Source organism: Budorcas taxicolor, chromosome 23 (genome assembly GCF_023091745.1).
Source record: "Budorcas taxicolor isolate Tak-1 chromosome 23, Takin1.1, whole genome shotgun sequence".
Lineage (NCBI taxonomy): Eukaryota > Metazoa > Chordata > Mammalia > Artiodactyla > Bovidae > Budorcas > Budorcas taxicolor.
In genome coordinates, this window is record NC_068932.1 from 39,889,766 (window position 1) to 39,913,255 (window position 23,490).

The window sequence follows — 23,490 nt, forward strand, 5'->3', positions numbered from 1 at the left end:
TCGAAGGTTACAAAAATATTATCAGAAGGTTAGGGAATTAAGTGAGGAGTAAGTGGTAATGACATCACCTGGAAGCCACTGCCTGGCATTTTCTCTGTCTTTGGCACCGTCAGCTAAGGTGAGTGTATCTGTCAACATGAAACTTGGGTGTGGTTGGACCGTGGGATTCCAAGAGCTTGTTTCCCTTGATGCCCCTGGGCTCCTGTGGACCAGAGAGGAAGGCTGAGAACTCTCTTCTCACATATTGGGTCTTGACTTTAACATTTGATGGATATTCCCAGGCAATCAGCCGCTTCCTTATTCAGATGAGGCCATGCTTCCTTTCTGAACATGTGGAGTGTATCAGCGCATCTTTGAAAGCCTGCCTTTTGGTGTAGGAAGACTACTCAGCTGGTATTCGTTATTGCTGTTCAGTATCCTCTCTGTTGTTGCCTGTAGTGTCTTTGTCCAGAGAACACTTTCAGAGTGAGGAAAGCCATAGGAATTGCAGGTGATGTGAAGTCAAATCAGACTTGACCCCTGCAGGCTCGTGAGGATGATGGTACCCTGAAGCAAAGTGGAATCTGAGAAAGAGTGGACGAGAGGCTCAGGTGCACTTTTAGGGACGTTCGTCCCCATACATCATTGTCCTCCTCCTTCTCATCACCATGGTAGTCACAACAGCAGCTAGCATCTCTTGAATATAGTAACTGTGCTCATCACTTTACAAATAGCATCTCAGTGAATTCTCTCAGAATCCTTTGAGGTTGGCACTTTAGTGATCCCATCATTTCAGTGGAGAAAATGAAACTGTCATGAGATTAAGCAGCTTATCCCAGGTTTACAACCGTCAGTGGCTGGACCAGGGTCTGAACGCCGCTGATCAGAGTGCAGACACTCTTGGAGCCATTCAGCTGTGCTGCCTTCTTGGAGGTTGAAGGGAGGTGGACAGGTGGTGAGCACAGCCTGTCACACACAGAAGAGCAGGTGTCAAGGAGCAGACACAGGGGAGCCAGGCTGTGGGGCCCCATGAATGGGAGTTTGCTTGGAGTACTGCATGGTGAAGGGGGCAGTGGGAGGCAGGGATACAGGCAGAGTGTGGACAACTTCAAGTTACTTAATTATTACTTAATTCAACAGAAAGTTATGAAGCACTTTCCTAGAGCCAAGCACGGTGGTGGGTAGTGGAGGTGCAGAGCTGACTAGGTATGGTTTCTAGTCTAGTGGGAGCAGAGACATGAACACAAGTCAGACCATTCAGCATCACAGTAAAACCCTCGAAGGACAGGCAAGACTCAGGGAACTGAGGGAAGAGGGGGGTGTTTCCCAAATTCTTAACTTAAAAAATCTGCCCAAGATCTATCCTTTGCCCAAGATCAGTCTTTTTCCTCTGGCCATAACGTGTCCAGATGATTCACTTCCATAGTGTATTACTGGTACTGTGTTGACTTAATAACAGGAGCTTCTATTCTGTAATAGGATGCTTCTAAGGAAGACAAAAATAAAATCAGTTTGTGGGGAGGAGGGAAGGAAAAGAGACCAAGCTGGCTCGTGGTAGATGAGTTTTTAGACACTTTTGACAAGTCTGCGCTCCCAGCTCAGTGACAGGCTGTGACTGTTTGCCCACCACAGGGCCTTTCCCAGGTGGCCTTGTGTCTTGAGTTGTTAGAAGCACCGTGCAGCATACATGCCTTCCTGTTGGATGCTGAAAATTCAGTCACTTTGGGCCCATTGTTTTGTCTGATGTGACTAACCCCCAGTGACAAGCTATTCTGTGGCTAAAACATCCTAACAACAGGTGCCCTGGCTTCAATCCGCTTGGTGGCTAAAAGTTCTTGGCCACTCATGCCCTTCTCTGGAGACAAGCTTTGTGTCTGGTGTCATGCCTGGTGGGTTCTCAGAAGCATCCTGGCAACACAGTGCCTTATATCAGCATCCAGGGGTCACCCATTGTCTGGATTGGGGATGGACGGCATGCCTTGTGTTGCTTTCACTGGTGGATGCACAAGGTATGGCCCTTGTATTCTCCAGCTCCCACTCCTGGTTGAAGCCACGGGGCTCCCACATGGCGCCCCATCTCCTGTTTGGTCAGAACAGTCCAGCTCAAGGTCATCCCCAGGAGGCAGCCTCTGGAACCTTGGAGAGGAAGCCTCCCCAATCATATTTTCTCTGGGGTTCCAAATCTGTCTTAATAGCGGGCTTCTCTGGTGGCTCAGATGATAAGGTGTCTGCCTGCAATGTGGGAGACCCGGGTTCAATCCCTGGGTCGGGAAGATCCCTGGAGAAATAAGTGGCTACCCACTTCTGTACCCTTGCCTGGAAAATTCTATGGATGGAGGAGCTTGGTAGGCTACAGTTCATGGGGTCACAAAGAGTCAGACATGACTGAACGACTTCACTTTCCTTTCCTTTTATGTTAATAGCATGTATGTGCTAAGATACTTAGTTGCTCAGTCTTATCTGACTCTTTGAGACCCCAGGGACTCACACCCACCAGGCTAATCTGTCCATGGAATTCTCGGGCAAAAATACTGGAATGGGTAGCCATTACTTTCTCCAGGGAATCTTCCCGACCCAGGGATTGAACCCAGATCTCCTGCATTGCAGGCAGATTCTTTACCATCTGAGCCACCAGATAAGCCACCGACAGCATACATATATACGTGTGTGTGTGTGTTTATATATATGTTGTTGTTGTTCAATTGCCAAGTCATGTCCAACTCTTTGCGATCACATGGACTGCAGCACGCCAGGCCTCCCTGTCCCTCACATCTCCCAGAGTTTTCCAAGTTCATGTCCATTGTTTCGGTGATGCTATGCAGCCATCTCATCCTCTGACACCCTCTTCTCCTCTGCTCTCAATCTTCCCCAGCGTTAGGGTCTTTTCCAATGAGTCAGCTGTTCACATCAGGTGACCAAAATACTGGAGTTTCAGCTTCAGCATCAGTATTCAGGGTTGATCTCCCTTAAGATGGACTGGTTTGATCTCCTTGCTGTCCAAGGGACTCTCAGGAGTCTTCTCCAGCACCACCGTTCGAAAAACATTAATTCTTCGGCATTCTACCTTCTTTACGGTCCAATTCTCACAACCGTACATGACCACTGGGAAGACCACAGCCTTGCCTATGTGAACCTTTGTCGGCTGAGTAATGTCTCTGCTTTTCAACACACTGTCTAAGTTTGTCACAGCTTTCCTGCCAAGAAGCAAACGTCTTCTGATTTCATGACCACAGTCACCATCCACAGTGATTTTAGGGCCCCAGAAGAGGAGAGCTATCATTACTTCCACCAGAATGGAGAGAGAAGCTTGGAGGGCTACAGTCCGTGGGGTCACAAAGGGGCAGACGTGACTGAGCAGCTAAGCCCAGCACACAGCACGTCTTCAGTTCACGGTTGTTCTCGTATTTATGGGTTGACTGTTGGCGGGGTTGCTGCAATACTGTTCACTGTTCAGTGAGCTTCTCTCTCCTCTTTGAGGGCAGTGGCTGGTCTGTAGGGCCCAAAGTGAGAGGAAACCTAAAGCCCAGGGCTTCTTTGACCTTAAGCTTAACTTTGGACTTAGGTAAGCTGGGCTTCAGCCAGCGCTCTCTAAACACTCAACGTGTGAATCAGAGCCGATGCAGTGTTTCTCAGTCACCAGAGTCATTTGAGATGCTTGTTACACAATGTAGATTCCAGACCTGTCCTATAAGAGGGTCTGAGAGACGCAGCCTTGTAACAAATGCTGCAGGTGAAGAGACCCCCAGGCACTGGTGTAGACTCACAGACTTGCTGGAACTCTTGCCGTTGCCTTTTTCAGTTGCCCTGGGTAAATCCTCTGCTCCTCTGCTCCAGTTCTGAATCTCCTTTTGTGCAGCTCCTCTGAAACCTGGGCCCCACTCTTCTGAATACCCTCCATGACAACAGGCTTATTGATGTTAAGTTGTTCAGGGCCATGGCCAATAAGGAGGCTCAGCAAGCTAGTTACTATCATTTGTGGTCACAAAGAAACCAGCCTGTAAGGAGAAGGGTTTCTCCTGTCTCATGAACTGTCTGTGAATATTGCTCCCAAAGAGGTGTTCCTAAGATGTTCTGAGCTCTCGCGGCCTGGTTCTTGCATGTCTGCAGGACATCTCCAATTATTTTGATAGACTGTGTACATTTGGAGGAATTCTGGTGTTTTTTTAATGAAGGAAAGTATCTTCCAGCCATGCCTCAGTCCTGTTAGAAAGCCCCCTTTTCAAAAAGCAACATTGGCTAGCGTGGAGACTTCCCAAATTGTGAACACTGTCGTTTAATAGTTACCATCTCCCACGCCCATGCCTCCCACCATCGTCTGTGAGCCCAGCTGTAGATTTGTGAGATATTTAATCCCTTTTGATTGTTATCCTGAGATGTTATAATCATAAGAATGTAACACAAATATTGTATGCCAAAAAGTTCGTTCAGCTTTTTTTGGTAAGACAGAATGAAACCCCCAAATGAACGAGCTTTTTAGCCAATCCACTACCTTTTATTTGATCACTGGAATGTTGGGGGAAAAAAGGTACTAATTATAGAATGCTGTGTAAAGACTAGATATGGGAGGCAGAAAACCTGGCCTCTGGAGCCCATCTCGCTACTTCCCAGCTGTGTCCTCAGGCACATCACATAGTCCCCAAGCCTGGCAAAGATTGTCACAAAGCCTGCATGAGTATTTAAGAGACCCCAGGACTGGATGGTACCCAAACATGGCTCCTGCCTCGTAGAAGGTTCAGTGATGGAGTTGTTTGCTTCTGAATCCCTCCAGCTTGATTCGTTAAGTGCATACTGTACTCCTGAGTGCTTTGGTCTAGCGGGGGAAAGGGGATGGAGAAGAGAAGAGGAGAGACTTCATATGAAGGGACTAACCTCTGCTTTGCGGCAGAAAGGAACAGTCAACCAAAGAATACCAAAGGGGAATGAGTCAATAGACTCTCAGCACATCCCACGTGTTCCCATGTTGCCAGAGTGCTGGGGATGGGAGGCCAAGGGTTCTTCCATCCCTCCACAGCGGAGGATGGGAGGAGGGTTACTGGCAAAGATGTCACTGTAATTATAGGCTCTTCTTTTCTGTTTAAAAAGCCACCACTTTAAACGTGACTCGCAGCAATTAAAAATCAATTATAATCCGCAATCAGACCTCCAATTTGTCAAGTCTGTGGAATCTCTCAGTATACATATAAATCCTTCTTAGTATGAGGTCAGGAGTTCAGTGAGATCATTCAACTAGTGAGTCCAAAGGAAGCTGCTGCTGCTGCTGCTGTTAAGTCACTTCAGTCGTGTCCGACTCTGTGCGACCCCATAGATGGCAGCCCACCAGGCTCCGCCATCCCTGGGAAGCTAACTGGAACTGATTATCAATTGGTTCTCTGATAGAAAACTACTGCCTTCATAAGGGATTATTTGTTATTTCTTCCAGGCAATTTCTTTCCTCACACCTCTGGCTGTTATTTGTGTGGTGAAAATTATCCGGCGCACAGACAAGACTGAAATTAAGGAAGCCTTCCTAGGTAGAGTATTCCCAGTTCCTGCTTTACGGGACGGGGCTGAACTTGATTAGATTACCAGATTTCGAAAATCTCAGTTGCACTCAACTGATTTTTCTCTTGGTCAAATTAAGCTTGGTAGACACAAGACAAGGTAAACGTTTAGCCCTTTTAAAGAGCCAGTGCTGGTCTGCTGGCCAGCCCATCGCCACTGTCCCTTGTGCTGAAAATGTGTTTCAGGCTCCTCACCAGAGCTCTGTGCTTCCTAAGCAAACTGGAAGGACAGCTCTTGGCTGTAAGGCAGAGTGAATCTGAAACTTTGTCACCACTGACTGTCCAACCCCACATTTGTGGCTAATAGGCCCCAATTTGGGACAATTCATTCAGACATCAACCACAGACTCCTTGACCAGTCACCATTGACTAGAAGCAAAAATGTGGAAAAGCAGATGTAAAATTTAATCTCAATTGGAAACAAGCTCCATAACTCATTGCCACTGTGGGGACACTTTGGCAGTTAATCAGTTGTTATTATGTAAAGAATGCTACAATCTTTGCCATTGAGTATGACATGATGCTTATAAATTGTCCCTAAGCTGAGCCATATCTGCATGTGACAGGAGTTTGATATTTTCAGGGTTAAATCCATTTTTTTTTCTGATCTGCATATTAATCAAAAGACAAAGTAAATGACAGCATGAAGAGAAAGCAAAACTATTTGGCTTGTTTAGCAAAATAAACTCCCCGGAAGCCAGAGTTTTAGCCTTTTGGTCATTAGGAAAACTGAATTGCGTTTATTTTCTGACATGACGCCTTGACATTATCCAAACCCTCACACACACTGTGTTGTCAGTGTGTTGTGTAGGCTCACCATTCACTAAGGTAGTAAATCTAGAAATATGAGATTCGTCACTAAAGATGGTGTTTGTTAATTACTGGACTTTGAGGAAATGAAAAACGTAGCAAACTACGGTCTTCCCTGTTCTTTGTAAGGGAAGGAGGGTGGGTGTGAGTTCTAGGGTGTGCAGAGCAGTGGAAGGACCGGGACCATTTCTTACATAGCCAGGCTTTGGTTAGGCGCTGTGTAGTTGAAAAGAACTGAATTCCTCTCAAATTGGATTGAATAAATTAGAGGTTTGGTTATAGGACTATAACAAGCAATCGTATAGACCTTCAAGAATCAGAGGGGAAACCCTCGTGGGGATGGAATAGGGATCCAGGCCGTGAGGAGGGGGTGCCCTGTCGCCTTACGGCCCCTTTTCTCTTGATGCATCCTTCCTCTCCTTCATTCCCTGCCTCAGTCTCCTGTGAAGACGCTGTCTCTGCTGCCTGCATCTTGGTCTGCGTGAGGCTTGGGCCTGCAGTGGCGGGTGCCCCTGCCCCACGCCTGCGTGACTGCTCAGCTCCAGCGCCACCTCCAGGTGTCGCTGCATCTTGTGATCCAGACTCCCCAGGCGGAGACTCTGGATTTGACTCAAGTCTCAAGCCTGGATGCAGAATCCCAGGTCTGTAGCCAGCCTGTGGGTGCTCTGCTTGAACACAGGTGTGTCCCCCGGCTGCCCACCTGTGGTTTGAGGCGCTGCTCACCACATGGTCTCTGCCTCTTCAGCTGAGGTGGTGGAAAGGTCAGGCTTTCCAGGAAGGGTGTAGATGCCCTCCCTCTCGAGGCTCAAGCAGCTGTGTCAGCATTTGGACAGATATCACTGTGGTTCCCAAATGTCCCACTGGGAGCCCCTCTCAGATGACCTGGAAATCTTTTTGCCTCACTTGTTATTCTAGCTGCTCCCCTGACACTGAGTCCTGAGACATATGGCTGTGGGTAGGAACTGTCTTTCATGGTTACACTTATAATTTACTGGCTGCTCTTGGAGCTGGGAGATTGTGATGGCCTTGAGGAGCTTACAGTTACTTTCTCTCGACCTTTTCATTCTCAGCTGAATCTCCCTTAAGATGACACTTCAAAACTGTACACCATACCTGGCCTTCTATATGTTAACAGAGAAGGTGGAGTTAATTGGATGTTCTGTTTACCTAAATAAATGAGAGGCTGCCTTGTAAAAATGATGAAGAACCTCCCTTTGTACACAATTAAAAAATAAAAGTTGCCGCTTTTAGGAAGCCTTGGAAGGGGCTGGAGGGAGTGATCTTTCAATACCAGGGACAGAAAACTAGGTGTAGCTTTTCTTCCATTATCTGGAATGCAGGACTTTCTCAGTGAGGGTGGTTTGGTCTGAGGTCTCTTCTTTACCCAGGCGTCTTCAGCAGACCTGGACCCTAAGAACGCCCCTTAGCTGCATGTCCGCAGCAGCCCGCTTTGTGCATCTGTTCGTGTGCAAGTAAGGCTTGCCACACCCAGGGATTTGGCTGTAGAACGGCCAAGTTGGTGTTAATAGCAAACCCTGTTTTGGAAGGACTGCAGTGTTGAATCCCCAACAACAAAAGTGACAGCAACAAAAAGCCCTCTAATCCTCTAGGGGTGGTTGTAAGCAGGAGTGCCCTCAGTACAGGCCGCTTGCAGGCCAACTCACATGACACACTGCTTTGCATTTCTTGATCAGAACACAGTCTGGCTTGTCTTTCTGACGCTCCTCTCAACCCTGCAGTGCTGTGGGATGCTGTCGATGCAGCCGTTATGAACCAGATGCCTTGGGTTCTTGTTAATCAACAAGCCAGCCCCCCCGTGGTTGGGGTCATTCGTTTCCTGCTCGGCCAGCCTTTCATGCCTCTACTCTCAGCCCAGCTTTCCCTGTGGTGTCAGTGAGAGGTCCCCTGACTGGGTCCCCTGGAGGTTGTGCTGTGCAGATGAACATAGTAATTGGTTTACTTTACTTCTGGAAGGCTGTGACACTTTCCACCCAGATCCTCGCTCTCTTCTGTCTCCTTCAGGTTTTTGGATCAGAGAGGGAAGCTGCCAGCTGTTGGTGTTTCCATCACAGCCACACCTTTTCTAGCTCAGCCACTTGAAGCTTTTCAGAGAATTGCTGTGCGCTATAGTAAACCCAGCTGGGGCAGAGGTTGCGAACGTGTATGGTGTTCTGGATTGATGTCGTGGTCTCTGAACTTCCTCAAGGGCACTGGGAGGTCAGCTAGTGATGCTTGTTCCTGAAAACCTTTTCTGTGCAGAGGCCTTGCCAGGACCAGGAGGAGAAGGAGTTCAGCCCTGCTGGGAAAACGCAGCAGTGAGCCTGTGCAGGGCCAGCCCTAACAAGAAAAGACCCCTGTCATCTCAGGGCAATCTCACAGCCTGTTAATTGTCACAGCTTTGGGAGAATCCTGCAGCAGTGATGGCCCAGGGAATTCTCCCTCCTCTCTGCAAAGAAAACCTCTCAGCAGTGCTCCAAGCTTGTGAGAGAGAAGGGAAGCCAGTGTTTTAGGAAGGAAGGGTCTGTGCATGCAGAGTATAATCAGCAGATCTCTCCAAGTTCCTCCATGCTTGCTTCCAGGTTACACACCCCATTGCATGCTGGGTGTTTTAATGGTGGTCTGGTGCTGCTGACTCATGGCCCGCTCTGCACCCAGGGGGCCCATCCCTCCTTTCCAGCTATTGTACGTGGTCCATCCTCTGCTTTGGGGACTAGTTTCCCTTTGACAGAGGTGCTCATTTGAACTGGTCCCTCCCATTCTCTCTGCTTCCCCATGACTTGATACAAGCAGGTGGGTTTTTTGTCTCTATCTCAGTGGCCTGTGCCCTTGGTGACTGTGTTGCCTGTTCACAGTCCTTTCCGTTTGTAGAATAATACATTTGTCTCCCCATGATCATGAACTGCTCCAGGCAGCTCCTTCCCAAAAGTGGCCCTCTATCGCTGTTTCCTTACATAAATCTCAGCTAGTATTGAACAGTTAATACTTGCCAAAGGGAAATGGTAACTCACATGCTTTATTATTCAACAAAGCAATGGAACAGGACATCGATAGGTTTTTATTGCTTATGCAAAGCATTTGACCTTCCATCGCATTGACTTGCCTTTTGTGTAGTCTTGATAAACACAAGAGAGAGATGCAGGGGCCTTGCAGGGAAAACTCCATGACTCATTTCACCTGTATCCTTTGGACAATCTGTGCTTCATCCAGCAAAGTCCTTCCAAGATGCTTAGAGAAATTCCCCAGGCTGTCTATTTTTGAAGAATGTCATCCAGAAGTACCTACTGGTTTAGGTGGCAGAAAGAACCGCCTGGGCTAACATTTTCAAACACCAGTAATGAGGTATTGAGACACTTCACCTTCTTAGAAATAGTGATTTGTTTGATAACAAGTGGACAGCCGTCAGTAGGGGACAGGTCAACAAGGAAGTGATGCGTGAGTGGGCATGCCTGTATTCAGAGGGATTCCTGCAGCTGCTCTGATTAGAATTATGTCTGAGAAAGTTGCCAGAAGGAAATAAAATGTTATGTTTCTTGTTACCAGTAAAAGAAATTCTACATGCTGTAGTATTAAATCTGTTCTATCAGGTCAGAACATGATACATGGGTTTCTCTGTGATACTGAAAATTTCAGTCTAGGAGGAGAGATAAATTTCATGTCATAGGGGCTTGGAATTTTATGAACTTTCAGAGTCCAAAGTCCGGTTCTAATTATATTTTACTCTAGCCACTCAAACTTCCCTCCTTTTTAAAAAGCATTGGTTCATATTTCTATGGTCATAAATTAAATAGCATGATGGAAAAGTAATGATGATGATAATGGTAATGATGATAATTTTGATTTGAGAGCCAGCTGGTTATTTTTCTGTTTGTCGGTTTTGTTTTGTAGCTGTGTCCTTGGCTCTTGCTTTGAATGGAGTCTGCACAAACACTATTAAATTGATAGTGGGAAGGTAAGTTCCAAAAAGAAACAAGTAGTGACTTAGAGTCTCAAGGTCAGCAGTGTAGAAACCTTGGCTGCAGGAAACTGGATGGGACAGATTGGAGCTCATCTGGTTTTCCCTTAAATTGTTGTCCTTCTGGGGTTTCTGTCCTCAACTCAGATCTCGCCTCTCCTTTGAATGATGAACTCACTATTTCAGTAAGCAGGACATCAATAGTAAAGAAGTATCTAATGACTATACTTTCTTGGGGACCGAAGTCGAGAAAGCCGTTTCCATTTCCAGCCCACTGGTATTCCAGGGCCTCACCAGACACCCTCTCACTTGTCAGTTTTGGCATCCAAGAAATAGATAATCTTGCTTATTTTTCATTCTCTCTGGGATAAATGATATGGGTTAGTGTTTGAGCTGTGACTCTTGACACATTTCTCTTACCCTCCCGGGAGATGATTTCTATTTCCTGTTTATCTTGCCTTCTCCCCCAAATGCTCTGGAAACGAGCTGGTCTCTGTAGAGAAAAACAGTCAAAAGATCTGAGTTTGAGACCTGACTTAGGCCCTGACTAGCTGTTGGCCTTGGACAGGTTGGTTTCCCTCTCGGAACCTCGGTATTTAGCAATCAGTTACTTGGTGTGCAGTCCTGGTCAGGCAACGAGGGGGCAGAAGATGGATATAGATTGGTCAGCAAGTGACCTTGGGCTGCATTGTCCTTCCGACTTTCTGTGCTTAGAGTTGCTGAGGGCCCAATGAAATGCTGACTCCCAGGTCCTCTCTGAGGCTCTGGTTCAGTAGGTGAATAGCCACACTTAGAGACACACGTAGGGGAGAGACAGCACACCAACAGTTCTGATAGATTATTGATAATTGATATGTTATGGATACTGATAGATTGTTATTGGGCTCAGATCCCAGAGCTGGAGGGCCAATGAGCCCTTATAGTTCACAGTGAGAACCATATGAACTATAACCCAGTATGTGCAGAAACGAGGGACTGTGTTTACAGTGTTAGGAAAGCCTTGTCCATGGCAGGCATCTGGCAGAGTTAGTTGAATTCATGTGAAGAATCCACCATCACTCATCACAGTGAGAATCCACACTTGAGTGAAGTGGACACATGTGGGGTGCGGTGTGTAGGTGCAGGAATCCAATTGCCGGGGTTCAGAGCTTGTCTTTGCCACTTACTGGCTGTGTGTGACCTTAGGCAGGAGTGTGATCTTTCTAAGCCTTCATTTTCACACGTGTGAAATGAAGGAAGTTCCAGGACCTGCCCCAGGGTTGTCATAAGAATCGACGTGACCCATGGGTGGTACTTAATGCTGGGTCTGGTATGCAGTAAGTACTCAGTACATGTTAGCCGTGATTGTGGCAGGTGACTCGGCCTCGGGGCCAGCTTGTCCCCTACTTCCTTCCCCCACAACCTGGACCAAGAGCTGGCCTGGTGACTGTGCCAAAGCTCGGAACTGGGTTTTCAGGTCTTCTCAGTGAAACCTGCTCTGTAACGAAGTGTAGGCAGTTGGCTGTCAGATTCAAGATCCAGGGCCATGAGGAGCCTGGAGGCTTGGATCCTGGTAGCAGCCTCCGAGTACTCGAGCCATCGATGGAGCTATCGCTCCATCTTTATTTCACTAGCGCTATGCTCAGGTGGCTCCCGGAAGTCATCTCACGTGACCCTCAGTACCTCACTTTTGGGTGGGTACTTTTACAGATGGGGAGACTGAGGGTGGCTATGTGACAACCTAAGTCATAAATCTAGTAAGTGGCAGAGTGGGAGTTCCAGCCCAGATCTTTCTGACCCTGAAGCCTGAGCTTTGCCTAAGCCCACGGTGTCTTCCGGTGGGGGCTGCAGTGTTGATGGCAGAAGAAGGAACTGGGGAAGCAGCAGGGGTCGGCGGGGTCAGCTGGGGTTTGTTTGTGATGGCAGCGTTTTATATTGAGACTGTCCATGGTGTCTTTTGTAGACCTCGCCCCGATTTCTTTTACCGCTGCTTTCCAGATGGAGTGATGAACTCAGAAATGCACTGCACCGGTGACCCCGATCTGGTGTCTGAGGGCCGCAAAAGCTTCCCCAGCATCCATTCCTCCTGTAAGTTCCCTGGCTGGGAGACTGATTCCTAGGTCATGTCTCCTGATCACTCTCTTTGGGAATTTAGGTGAAGGGAAAAGTATTGATACTTGAATGTCAAGTGTAGTTCACTTTTCTTCACTGTAGAGCTGTTGTCTCAGAAACAAGACATTCCCCAGGAAGAAATAAGCCTGAGACCAAGACTCTGGAGTTTATAAAACATTGTATGTGTGGCTCTTGTCAACGCAGCAAAGTGAAACTTGCGACACTTTACCCTTTGGCAGTCTCCATTCAGGATCCTGACAGTCAAGCGAATTAACCGTGTTCCCTGGGACCTTATGCCTTTCAGCTCAGTGTTCTCTCTAGTTTATTCCTTCAATGAAGGTGTGTGTGTGTGTGTGTGTGTGTGTGTGTGTGTGTGTGTGTGTACTGTACCAACATATAGCATGTGTGTATATATATATACAGGTACATACACCCCGTCACCCCTAATATATAGTCTGATTATAGGTGTGTAAGCTGGGACTTCTCTGGTGGCTCAGACAATAAAGCATCTGCCTACAATGCGGGAGACCCAGGTTCAATCCCTGGGTGGGGAAGATCCCCTGGAGAAGGAAATGGCAACCCACTCCAGTATTCTTGCCTGGAAAATCCCATGGATGGAGGAGCCTGGTAGGCTACAGTCCATGGGGTCACAAGGAGTCCAGACACGACTGAGCGACTTCACTTTCATTTTCTTTCAAGCTGAGACCAGCCTTAAACTAAATAATGTGAACCAGGTGCAGTGTGGTGTAGTGGACAGCACGCAGGTCTTTGAAGTGTGACAAATCCTGGCTATGCAGTATGAACTGTGACTTAACCTCTGTGCCTCCGTTCCTACTTGTAGACTGGGAATGATAAGGCCTCCACTGTTAGTGGAGTGAGGGTTAAAATAAGTGATGGTGACCACTGACATTTCTGGAGCATCATCATGCTAAAATGTTTCAGTACATTATCTTATTTAATCCACTCCATGAATGTCAAGTACTTGGTATCATGCTTTAAATAAACCAAGTCAGAGTGTCCTGGTAACACCTTCTATCATTCCATCAATGTTTACCGAGTGACTCAGGTGCCAGACATTGTGACAGGTGCTGGGGACATGGAGATAAATGAGCCACAGCTCGTGTCCTGGGGAGTCCATAGGCAGTGGCAGGCTGTGTATTTAGGTTGGCAATTCTGAAATCCCTGGAGAGGAACCAGGCCCCCAGGTGACCACTTGGGAAAGGACTGGCTGCTCTTATGACTTGAAGTCCTTGATTCCCCACAGGTTGGATCGTTGTTGACCTTGGTCAAGCCTGTTAGCCTCATCCTTTTTCTTTTTTCTAAGTAGCTAATACACATCCTGATAGTGGCTGGACCAAGGAGTGATTGGATGGCCTTTCCTGCAGAGTAGTAGTTGGCCATTTTTGCTCAGAGTCACTAGAGATTAGGGCTTGTCAGCAATATCGGGGTGCCTAGGACTCTGAGTGACTCTCCATCAGCCTGTGCCACAGCCCTGCCAGGTCTGGTTGTCCCCACTGTGTGCACTGGGACAGCGAGGCTTAGACAGACTCAGCAGATTATTCAAGGACACTAGCTGACCTTCCTGCCAATGTCTAATGTGATAGTGTCTTGGGCTTTTGGTGGTTAAACAACAAATACAACAAGGTATTCACACTTTGGCCACCTGATGCGAAGAACTGACTCATTGGAAAAGACCCTGATGCTGGAAAAGATTGAAGGCAGGAGAAAAAGGGAAAGACAGAGGATGAGATGGTTGGATGGCATCACTGACTCAATGGACATGAGTTTGAGCAAGCTCTGGGAGTTGGTGATGGACAGGGAAGCCTGGCATGCTGCATTACATTGTGTTGCAAAGAGCTGGACATGACTGAGTGACTGAACTGATTCATAGTCCCTATTCATTTAAATAAATAACTCTTTTTCTCCCTTAGTTTATTGGAGACTTTAGTGGGTTGAATAATGACACCAAAAAAAAATTTGCTTAGATCCTAGCCCACAGGACCAGTGAATGTGACTTTATTTGGGGAAGAAAAAAAAAAAGCATTTGCAGATGTAGTTAAGGATCTCAACATGAGTTCATCCTGGCTTTAGGGCAGACTGTAAATCCAGTGACAGGTGTCCTTATAAGAGAAAGGCAGAGGGATTTTGAGACTTAGAGATATGAGGAAGGAGGTCATGTGAAGTTGGAGGCAGGAATTGAAGTGATATAGTCACAAGCCAGGAGAAGGCAATGGCACCCCACTCCAGTATTATTGCTTGGAAAATCCCATGGGTGGAGGAGCCTGGTAGGCTACAGTACATGGGGTCACACAGAGTCAGACACGACTGAGCGACTTCACTTTCACTTTTCACTTTCATGCATTGGAGAAGGAAACGGCAACCCACTCCAGGGTTCTTGCCTGGAGAATCCCAGGGACAGGGAAGCCTGGTGGGCTGCCATCTATGGGGTTGCATAGAGTCGGACATGACTGAAGTGACTTAGCAGCAGCAGTCACAAGCCAAGGAACCCTGGAGCCACTAGAAGCTGGACAAGGCAGGAAGGAGTCTCCCCTGAAGCCTTCAGAGGGACTGTGGACCTGCCAACACCTTAATATGGGACTTCTGGTCTCCAGAACTGGGAGAGAATACATTTCTTCCATTTTCAGCCCCCAGGTTTGTGATAATTTGTCACAGTGTTATCCATCAGGCTTCTTGGCCTTCCCCAGTCAATAGGAAATGACTGGAGGCCAGACAAGAAACTGGCAAGTTTACTGGGGGCCCTACTGCAGCAAGGGAGAGTGAGAACAAGCAACAGGTTTCCCTTAATCCCTGAGCAGGGGGCAAGCCTGCTCCTTATATGGGGTGGGGGTAGGGGTGTGTCCAGGGATCAGGCCGAAGGGGTGGCTTAGATTTTTGTCCACCCCTCAGGTTGTGGCGTGTGCTGCTGCTGCTGCTGCTAAGTCGCTTCAGTCGTGTCCAACTCTGTGCAACCCCATAGACGGCAGCCCACCAGGCTCCCCTGTCCCTGGGATTCTCCAGGCAAGAACACTGGAGTGGGTTGCCGTTTCCTCCTCCAATGCATGAAAGTGAAAAGTGAAAGCGAAGTTGCTGACTCGTAGAGACCCCGTGCAGGACCCTGCTTTTGCTCCCAACACTCTGTGCTCCAGGCTTCACTAAAGTGGCCTTTGGATTTCTTGGTCTCTTTGTATCTTTTGTCCCGAATTTGCCCCACCTGCGTATGTACGCAGTTACTTTTAGTCCCACACAGTTTCTTTGTATTTTGTGGCTCAAGGAGAGGTGTGTCCAGGTGCAAGCATCGCAGCACTGCAGTGAAAGGTCCCCGGTCCCAGGCCTCTCTTAACAGCAGCCCTGAGTAAAGAAGGAGGAGGCTTACACTGAACACTTCCTGGTGAACAGAGCAGGTCTGGCTTTAGAGCCTTAGAGGTGGGGGAGGGGAGATTGACAGAACATGCGTCCTGAGGTTAATATGGCCAGGGGCACAGCATGTATGAAGGCTTAGGGTACACGGTGCTTCTAGGCTCTAGTCGTTCCTGGTATTTATGGTCGAGCATCTGTTTGGAATAATCACTTCCTCTCTGAGTTTCTTCTTCCTCTCCGAAGTCATGCTTTAAGTCGGCCTATATTGGAGGTTGTGTAGGTACCAGCTGGAGGAAGGGCTGCTGTATTGATTTCCTGTCGCCTTGTTATCAGGAATTCCCCGGCTGGCATTTTTCAGATGTACCTGGGATAGTATTCACCTGGGGCCGGCTTCCATCTGCTTTTCATCTGTATCCTTGCGGGGTCACTCAAGTTCTCTGCAGTTTCTGGTCTCCCAAAGATTTGGTGCTGAGCTTTAAAGGGGCTTCAAAAGTTATTAGCAGTAAGAAGTGAAACCCTTTGGGGAAGTTTTCATCCTGGTTTTCAAATGGTTATCTGAGGACTGCAGCACAGTTTTGTATCTACCATTGCATCTAAACTCGGGAAGGAAATAGCTCTCATGTGAATGACTCAAGCTAGGAGACTGCTGGGTTGCAAAGAGTAGCGGTCAGGACCCTCAGAAGTTTCTTTTAGAGGCTCCCCCCCACCCCGACACACACCTTGTCAAATGCATTTCCTGATGGGTCTGCCCACCAGCTGCCTTGTCCAATGGGAGGCTGATGTCCCTTCTGTGCTCGACAAGCTTTCTGACAGAGGCTATTACTATCTTTTGCTTAAGACTTCACGTTCAGTTTTCACTTTCATGCATTGGAGAAGGAAATGGCAACCCGCTCCAGTATTCTTGCGTGGAGAATCCCAGGGACGGCGGAGCCTGGTGGGCTGCTGTCTATGGGGTCGCACAGAGTCAGAAATGACTGAAGCGACTTAGCAGCAGCAGCAGCAGCTTAAGATGTGCTTAAAATGTTACAGATTTTTACTATTTGGCTGACAGAATCCTCCCTAGCCTCTAGGCTTTCGGTGAGTATTTTCCTCTGCTCTTTTTTATGACAGATCAGTGATTGCCTTGCAGGCAACTGCCATATCCACTTAGAAAACCATCAGTGCTGCTTTCTGGATTTCTTACTGTAGCTGATAGGACGCCTAGAGGTTGATGTGACTCGTTGCTCCCTAGAGGAGTGGTGGACCTCCAAAGGGGTGACCTCAATGGACTCCCGTTTTGAGACACAGGCTCTTTCTCCCTTCAATAAAATCCATTTTTGTGGGTTACACTTGAGTGAGTGGTCCAGGGGTTCTGGACCAAGGGATCTCTGGAGACGAATCCCCCATTCTGGGTAAACATGGGTTTGCTTCTGCTCTGTTCACAGATAGTTGGTGACTGGTAGGTAGTCGATGCCCACATGTCATCCTGCAGAACAGTTGGTTTTCTTTGAACAGAAGAACAAACACTAATGTCTTTTGGAAACCAAAGATCTTTTCCTTAGTTTACCACAAGCAGTCAAACAGCATTGCCCTGAAGGGCTTGTGTGACAACCTTTCAGCCCACAGTGTGTCCCGTGGCAGCCATGTTAGGGAACTGGCTCTGTGAGGCACAGCTTCAAAGAGCAAGTGATTTCCTTCAGAGTTTTGAGAAGCTTGGGATTTAAAGTGGAGAGAGGCGATGTGGCTTCCAAGCAAGGGTATTCTGAAAAGAGAACTGTCTTTCATCACATTATCTCAGCTTTTGATTGGGTATTGTTTCAACTTGCAGAAAGAGGACAGATTTCAGAGAGAAAAATTGGAAAAAGAAAAAAAAACCACCTTATTATTACCAAGTCAAGGTATCAAGAAACTTTTTTCTATAAAATGGTGGGAATGAATAAAGTGATACTGTATTCCGGGGTTGGCTAATGACAGCATGTGCACTGCCTGTTTTTGTAAATAAAGTTTGATTGGAACACAGAGATGCCCATCACTTACATATTGTGTATGGAGGCTTTTACTTTATAATGGTAGAGTTGGTAGTTGCAAAAGAGACCTGGCCCACAAAACTGCAATCATATTGCCCGTACTCCAAATAGTATTAAAAAGCATTACTTCAGGGTTCCTGGTGGGGGACAGAAGAATAGGCCAAGCACAGAGGAGTTTTAGGACAGTGAGACTGCTTTATGTGACACTATAGTGGCGGACGCTTGTCATTGTATACGCATTTGTCGAAACCCACAGGCTATACAGCATCAAGAGTGAAGCCTAATGCAAACTGTGGACTTTGGGTGATTCTGATGTGTCAGTGTAGGTTTGTCAGTTGTAACAGCTGTTGGAGGATGTTGATAATGAGGGATGCTGTGAAGGTCGGGGTGGGAGGGGGACTTAGCATCTATAGGAAGTCTCTGTACCTTTTAAAATTTGCTGTATACCTAATGCTGGTCTCAGAAACTAGGGTCTAAGAAAAAGGCGTTAGTAAAAGACCAGTGCACTTGAATTGTGCACACAGGTGTTTCATTTTTCAAGAACTTCACTATGGAATAAAAAGGAGGCATTTACAGGGTGGTGGTGGTGTTCAGTCACTATGTCGTGAAGGATAATCAGTGCTTATGGGATGCATTCTTTAAATGACAGACGAATTTCAAGACCTGACTGGTGGCGATTTACCAGACTCATCTCGGGCACTCAGTGTTTTGCAGGCACAGTCTTGCTCTTAAGGAGGGCACAGGTGCTCTGAAATGGCCCTGTCCTGTCTGCGGTCAGGGCAAATGCCAGGCACTTTCACACAGTGCTCTGGGTTTGGGGAGCTGGGAATTCCAGTGCAGGGACAGGGAAAGCCTTTGGAGGTAAAGCTCTTTCTTCTGTCATTTCCCAGGAGAGTACACATGAGCAGGTATTTGGGGTCATTTATGTTTGAAGTATCTTTATGCTATTCTCCAGCTGAGTGAAGAATTCTAGGTTGAAAATCAGTTCTGTGCAGGATTCTAGTTTACCGTGTGCTTCAGAGAGACCCTATGACATTCCCTGATTTTGTCTTATGTTTCTCTTTCTCTCTCTGGAACTTCTTAGGAGGCTTTATCTCTGGTCATATGAAGTTTCACAATGATGTGCCTTCCGGGATTTTTTTTCTTTATATTTACTGTTCTGGTCTCTCAGTAGGTCCTTCTGCTCTGGAACTTTGTGTCCCTCCCTCTGTATTCTGTTTCTTTCCTCTGGATCCTGTGTTAGGCAGGTGTTGAATCTCCTGGGTTGATTTTATCTTTTAATTTTATTTCCTACTGTCTTTCTCTTTGTGTTTTTGTTCATCTCTCTAGGAGAGTTTAAAATTTTTATTTACCAACCCTTCTATTGAATTTTATTATGAATTTTGTATTTTTAATTTCCAAGAGCTCTTTCCTGAGTTCTGATTTAACAAAAAAAAATAATATCAGGTTCCTTTTCTCACGGGTACACTCTCTCTTTTCTCTTTGACTGCAGGCGTCACCTGCTCCTCGCCTTCTCTTGATCTGCATGTTTTTTGATATCTAGCTTTCCTTACATATCTGGCGATCTTCCGCTGGATGTTCTTATTTAAGGTGGGAGTGCTGAAACTAACTGGACAGAGCCCATTAAGTGGGCTTCACTGAAGAGTGGGTGGGAAGCGAGCTGGGGTTTCACTGGTTGACTCTGAGTGCTAGCATCTGGCCTTTACTTAGAGACTATTCTATTCACTGGCGGGAGCTCCCCTCCCCCTCCTCCTCTGGCCAGGTGTATATGAATCTGGCATTCTGGAAGCCAAGCCCAGGGGCTTGCATTCTCACAGGTTACCTTGCAGACGTTCCCTAAGCCCCCCTGTTTTCAGCCTGATTGTTTAGCCTTTTTCTCCACTTGACTGCTTTTTCCAAGCCCAGAGCCTTGGAAGGTTAAACCTTCTACCTTCTTCAAGAGTTGAGGAGGTGACAGTTTACTGGTTTGAGGATGAGGTGGGGACCTGGAGAGTTCAGCTGCTCTCTGGTGACTTCCACCGACTTTCCTGTCCAGCCTGCATCTGACCCCTGCCTTCTGCAGTACCTCTGCCTCCAGTTTAAACCCTTGCAGGGCCCCTCCTGGTGCATTGGGGCTTCCCATGGGCATCACCATCCACAGAACCACATAGCAATGTGCCTTTCCTCTCTGAGTCAGCATCTGCTCTGCCAGCTTCTTCCCGCCCTCGTATATCGTCAGGTAGCGTTGAGGTGCTTTTCGTTTCATTGAAGATGGAATTAGTCTCCCTGTTTGCATAGTCAGGGTTCTCAGGAGAAACAGAAGCAATAGCATGTGTGTATGCACAGAGGGAGACGAACAGTTATTTTAAGGAAATGGCTCGCGAGACTGCAAGGACTGGCAGGTTGGAAATGTGGTTAGGATTTCAAGGTTGCAGTCTCTTTTTTTATTGTTTATTTATTGTGACTGTGTTGGGTCTTACTTGCGGCATACAGGCTCTCTAGTTGTGGTGCGTGGACTCCAGAGCACGCAGGCTCAGTGGCTGCCCTGCAATATGTGAGATCTTAGTTCTCTGATCAGGATTGAACCTGCATCTCCTGCATTGGAAGGCTGATTCTTAACCACTGGACCAGCAGGGAAATCCCTGTGTGGCAGTCTTGAGGTAGAATTTCTTACTTGGGAAACCTCAGTCTTTGCTCCTAAGGCCTTCAACTAATTGAATGAGGCCCACCCACATTATGTAGGGTGAGCTCCTTAACTTAAAGTCAACTGACAGTAAACACCCGTCACATCTAAAAAATAATCTTCAAAGCAACTTCCAGACCAAATGTTTGACCAAACATCTGGGCACTATGGCCTAGCCAAGCTGACACACAAAATGAGTCATCACTCTCTTATTCCTTCCTTCCCTTATCCTTTTAAATTCAGAAATACCTTGGTAATGTTCTGATGCCTCAGTGTGGGGGCACCGTATGTTAGAAGATTCTCATATAACCTCAGTGTTACTTCAATGACAAGAGTCCTGGAGAGTGAAGCGCATACACCAAAGGGTCTTTGTAGGCTGAGTGTCTGGGAGTTTGCTTTTGTGGAACAAATCTAAAGGGTTTGTAAATATGGATTGAAAAATTATCATAAGATATCATCTATGCTAAGCAGCCAGGTTTAACTCCATCGAGCATGAGTATTTAATGTTATAAACCAGCTGGTTTTTGGAGTGGTTAGACAGACTTTTGCAAAAAGATACAGGAAATAGGAGAGCAGAAGAAAATGCAAGATTCATTGGTTTTGCATCATTTAATGAAATGAAACTGCTGTCCAGGGATTTTGCTGCTAGATGGGAAGCTTGAAAAAGACCATCTTCAAATGGTATAAAATGACATGGGCTGATTGGGTCATGTTCAGCCAGGACAAACTGGTGGTCACTTATCTGAGGTCAGTTTGATTTGTGTGATTTACCTTCTAAGTGACAAACAAGAGCTTCCAAATTCATTGTCCTGTCATGGGACATCATCACACTTGGCAAGAGCCTCTCCTAGCTTTTTTCCCCTAAATTTGTATTATCTTTCATCTCAGACTTCCAGGACAGTTTCAGAGGTTCTGGGAAGCAACTGTGCTTATTTTGTAACTTTTTCATCATTGAACTGAAGACCCCCCTGAATGCTGGAAAGTCTTGCTTTGGGGATACCAGATCCTTGGAGGAAATAGTTGGCTTTAAAAAGAATCAGACCTCTTTATGGGGTGATGTTTTTCAATCTTTTTTTTTTTTTCATTATCACCCATCCTCATTTTTGTAGGCTTCCACCTCAACTTCTCTTCTCTACCATGAAGTATTAATTCCACTGATACATTGTATTAATATTATGGCCATTTGGAGGGCCACAAAAAATTGTAATATCTAGAATTTTCTCATCTCCCCAAGAATCAGGTTTTGTCCCCTTGGGGGGATACCACTCTAATGGCAGAAAGTGAAGAGGAACTAAAGAGCCTCTTGAGGAGGGTGGAGGGAGAGTGAAAGAGACAGCTTAAAACTAAATATTGAAAAAGTCAAGATCATGACATCCGATCCCATTACTGCATGGCAAATAGAAGGGGAAAAGGTGGAAGTAGCGATGGATTTCCTCTTCTTGGGCTCCAAAATCACTCCAGACAGTGACTGCAGCCATGAAATCAGAAGACGTTTGCTTCTTGGCAGGAAAGCTATGACAAACCTAGACAGTGTGTTGAAAAGCAGAGACATTACTCAGCTGACAAAGGTCCCTATAGTTAAGGCTGTGGTCTTCCCAGTGGTTGTATATAGTTGTGAGAGCTGGACCATAAAGAAGGCAGAGCGCCAAAGAATTGATTCCTTTAAACTGTGGTGCTGGAGGAGACCCCTGAGAGTCTGCTGGACAGCAGGGAGATCAAACCAGTCAATCTTAAGGGAAATCAACCCTGAATACTCACTGGAAGGACTGACGCTAAAGCTGAAACTCAAGTATTTTGGTCACCTGATGTGAACAGCTGACTAACTAGAAAAGCCCCTGATGCTGGGAAAGTTTGAGGGCAGAAAGAGAAGAGGACGTCAGAAGATGAGATGGCTGGGTGGCATCACCAATGCAATGGACATGAATTTGGACAAACTCTGGGAGATGGTGAGGAGCAGGGAGGCCTAGCGTGCTACACTCCGTGGGGTCTCAGAGTCGGATATGACTGGGCGACTGAACAATGAGGGCTATATGGTCTTGGTTGGGAATGAGTATTCTTGCGCAGTAGTTCTCAACTGGACAATTTTGCCCCCTAGGGGACATTAGCAAAGTCCAGAGACATTTGTGGTTGTCACAAGGGCATGTTTAGAGGGTGTTACTGGCATCTCCTCTGTGGAAGCCAGGGATGCCACCAAACGTCCTACAGTGAAGAGGACAGTCCTCATGACAAAGAAGGATCCAGCTGCAAATGTCAATGGGGCTGAGAGCCCCATTCTCGGACAATTAGGCAAATATATGGAAGAAATTGATCTTTCATATGTTAAATTCATCCACTCTTCAGGTTCTTGGTCTGAATAAATAGAGTATTTTTAAAAATGGTTGCTGTTTAATTAATTTAAAGTACTCTCCCTCAAAGACTTGGCTCACCATTTGACTTCCATGAAAAAAAGATCACGGTCAGATTCAAAGGTTGTAATTAAAGCCTAATGCCTTTTTATTTCTGTCTTTCTTTTTAAATTTTTTATTATAAAGAAATTCAGACATATAAAAGAAAACAGAGCTAATGAATCCCCACATGCTCCAAGTATAAGAATCTGCCCTTCTTCCTTCCTGTTTTTCTCTGCCCATTTCCTACCACCACTGAAGAATGCTGACAGGTTCTTTTTATTGGAGCATAGCTGCTTTACTACGCTGTGTTCATCTCTGCTGTACAAGGAATTGAATCAGCTGTATGTATTCATATCTCCCCTCCCTCTCGGCTCTCCCTCTCGGCTCTCCCTCTCACCCCCAGCCCCACCCTTCCCATCCAGGCCATCACAGAGCACTGAGTTGAGCCCCTTTTTCTTCATAGCAGGTTCCCACTAGCTATCTATTTTACACATGGTAGTATAGCTTTTAAAAAATTATTTTAGCATTTTAAGGTAAAATTTACATTGAAATGCATAAGTCATTGCCCTTCAGTCTTAAGAAGTGGACTCATTATGTAATCCATATTCCTATCACAATCTAAGGTATTTCTATCACCTCAGAAGGTTCTTTATGTTCATTTCCAATCTTCATTCTCTTGAAATAACCACTGCACTGTTGTTTTTTT

General features: G+C 46.4%; 1 protein-coding gene across 1 annotated transcript in view; it reads left to right on the forward strand.

Moving 5' to 3' along the window:
* PLPP4 (phospholipid phosphatase 4) overlaps nt 1–23,490 on the forward strand; it is a 145,142-nt gene that overhangs the window by 62,019 nt on the left and 59,633 nt on the right. The window contains exons 5-7 of the mRNA XM_052660823.1: nt 5,399–5,489; nt 10,215–10,278; nt 12,224–12,348. Of these exons, the coding sequence (XP_052516783.1) occupies nt 5,399–5,489; nt 10,215–10,278; nt 12,224–12,348 (280 nt within the window). The remainder of the gene's footprint in view (nt 1–5,398; nt 5,490–10,214; nt 10,279–12,223; nt 12,349–23,490) is intronic.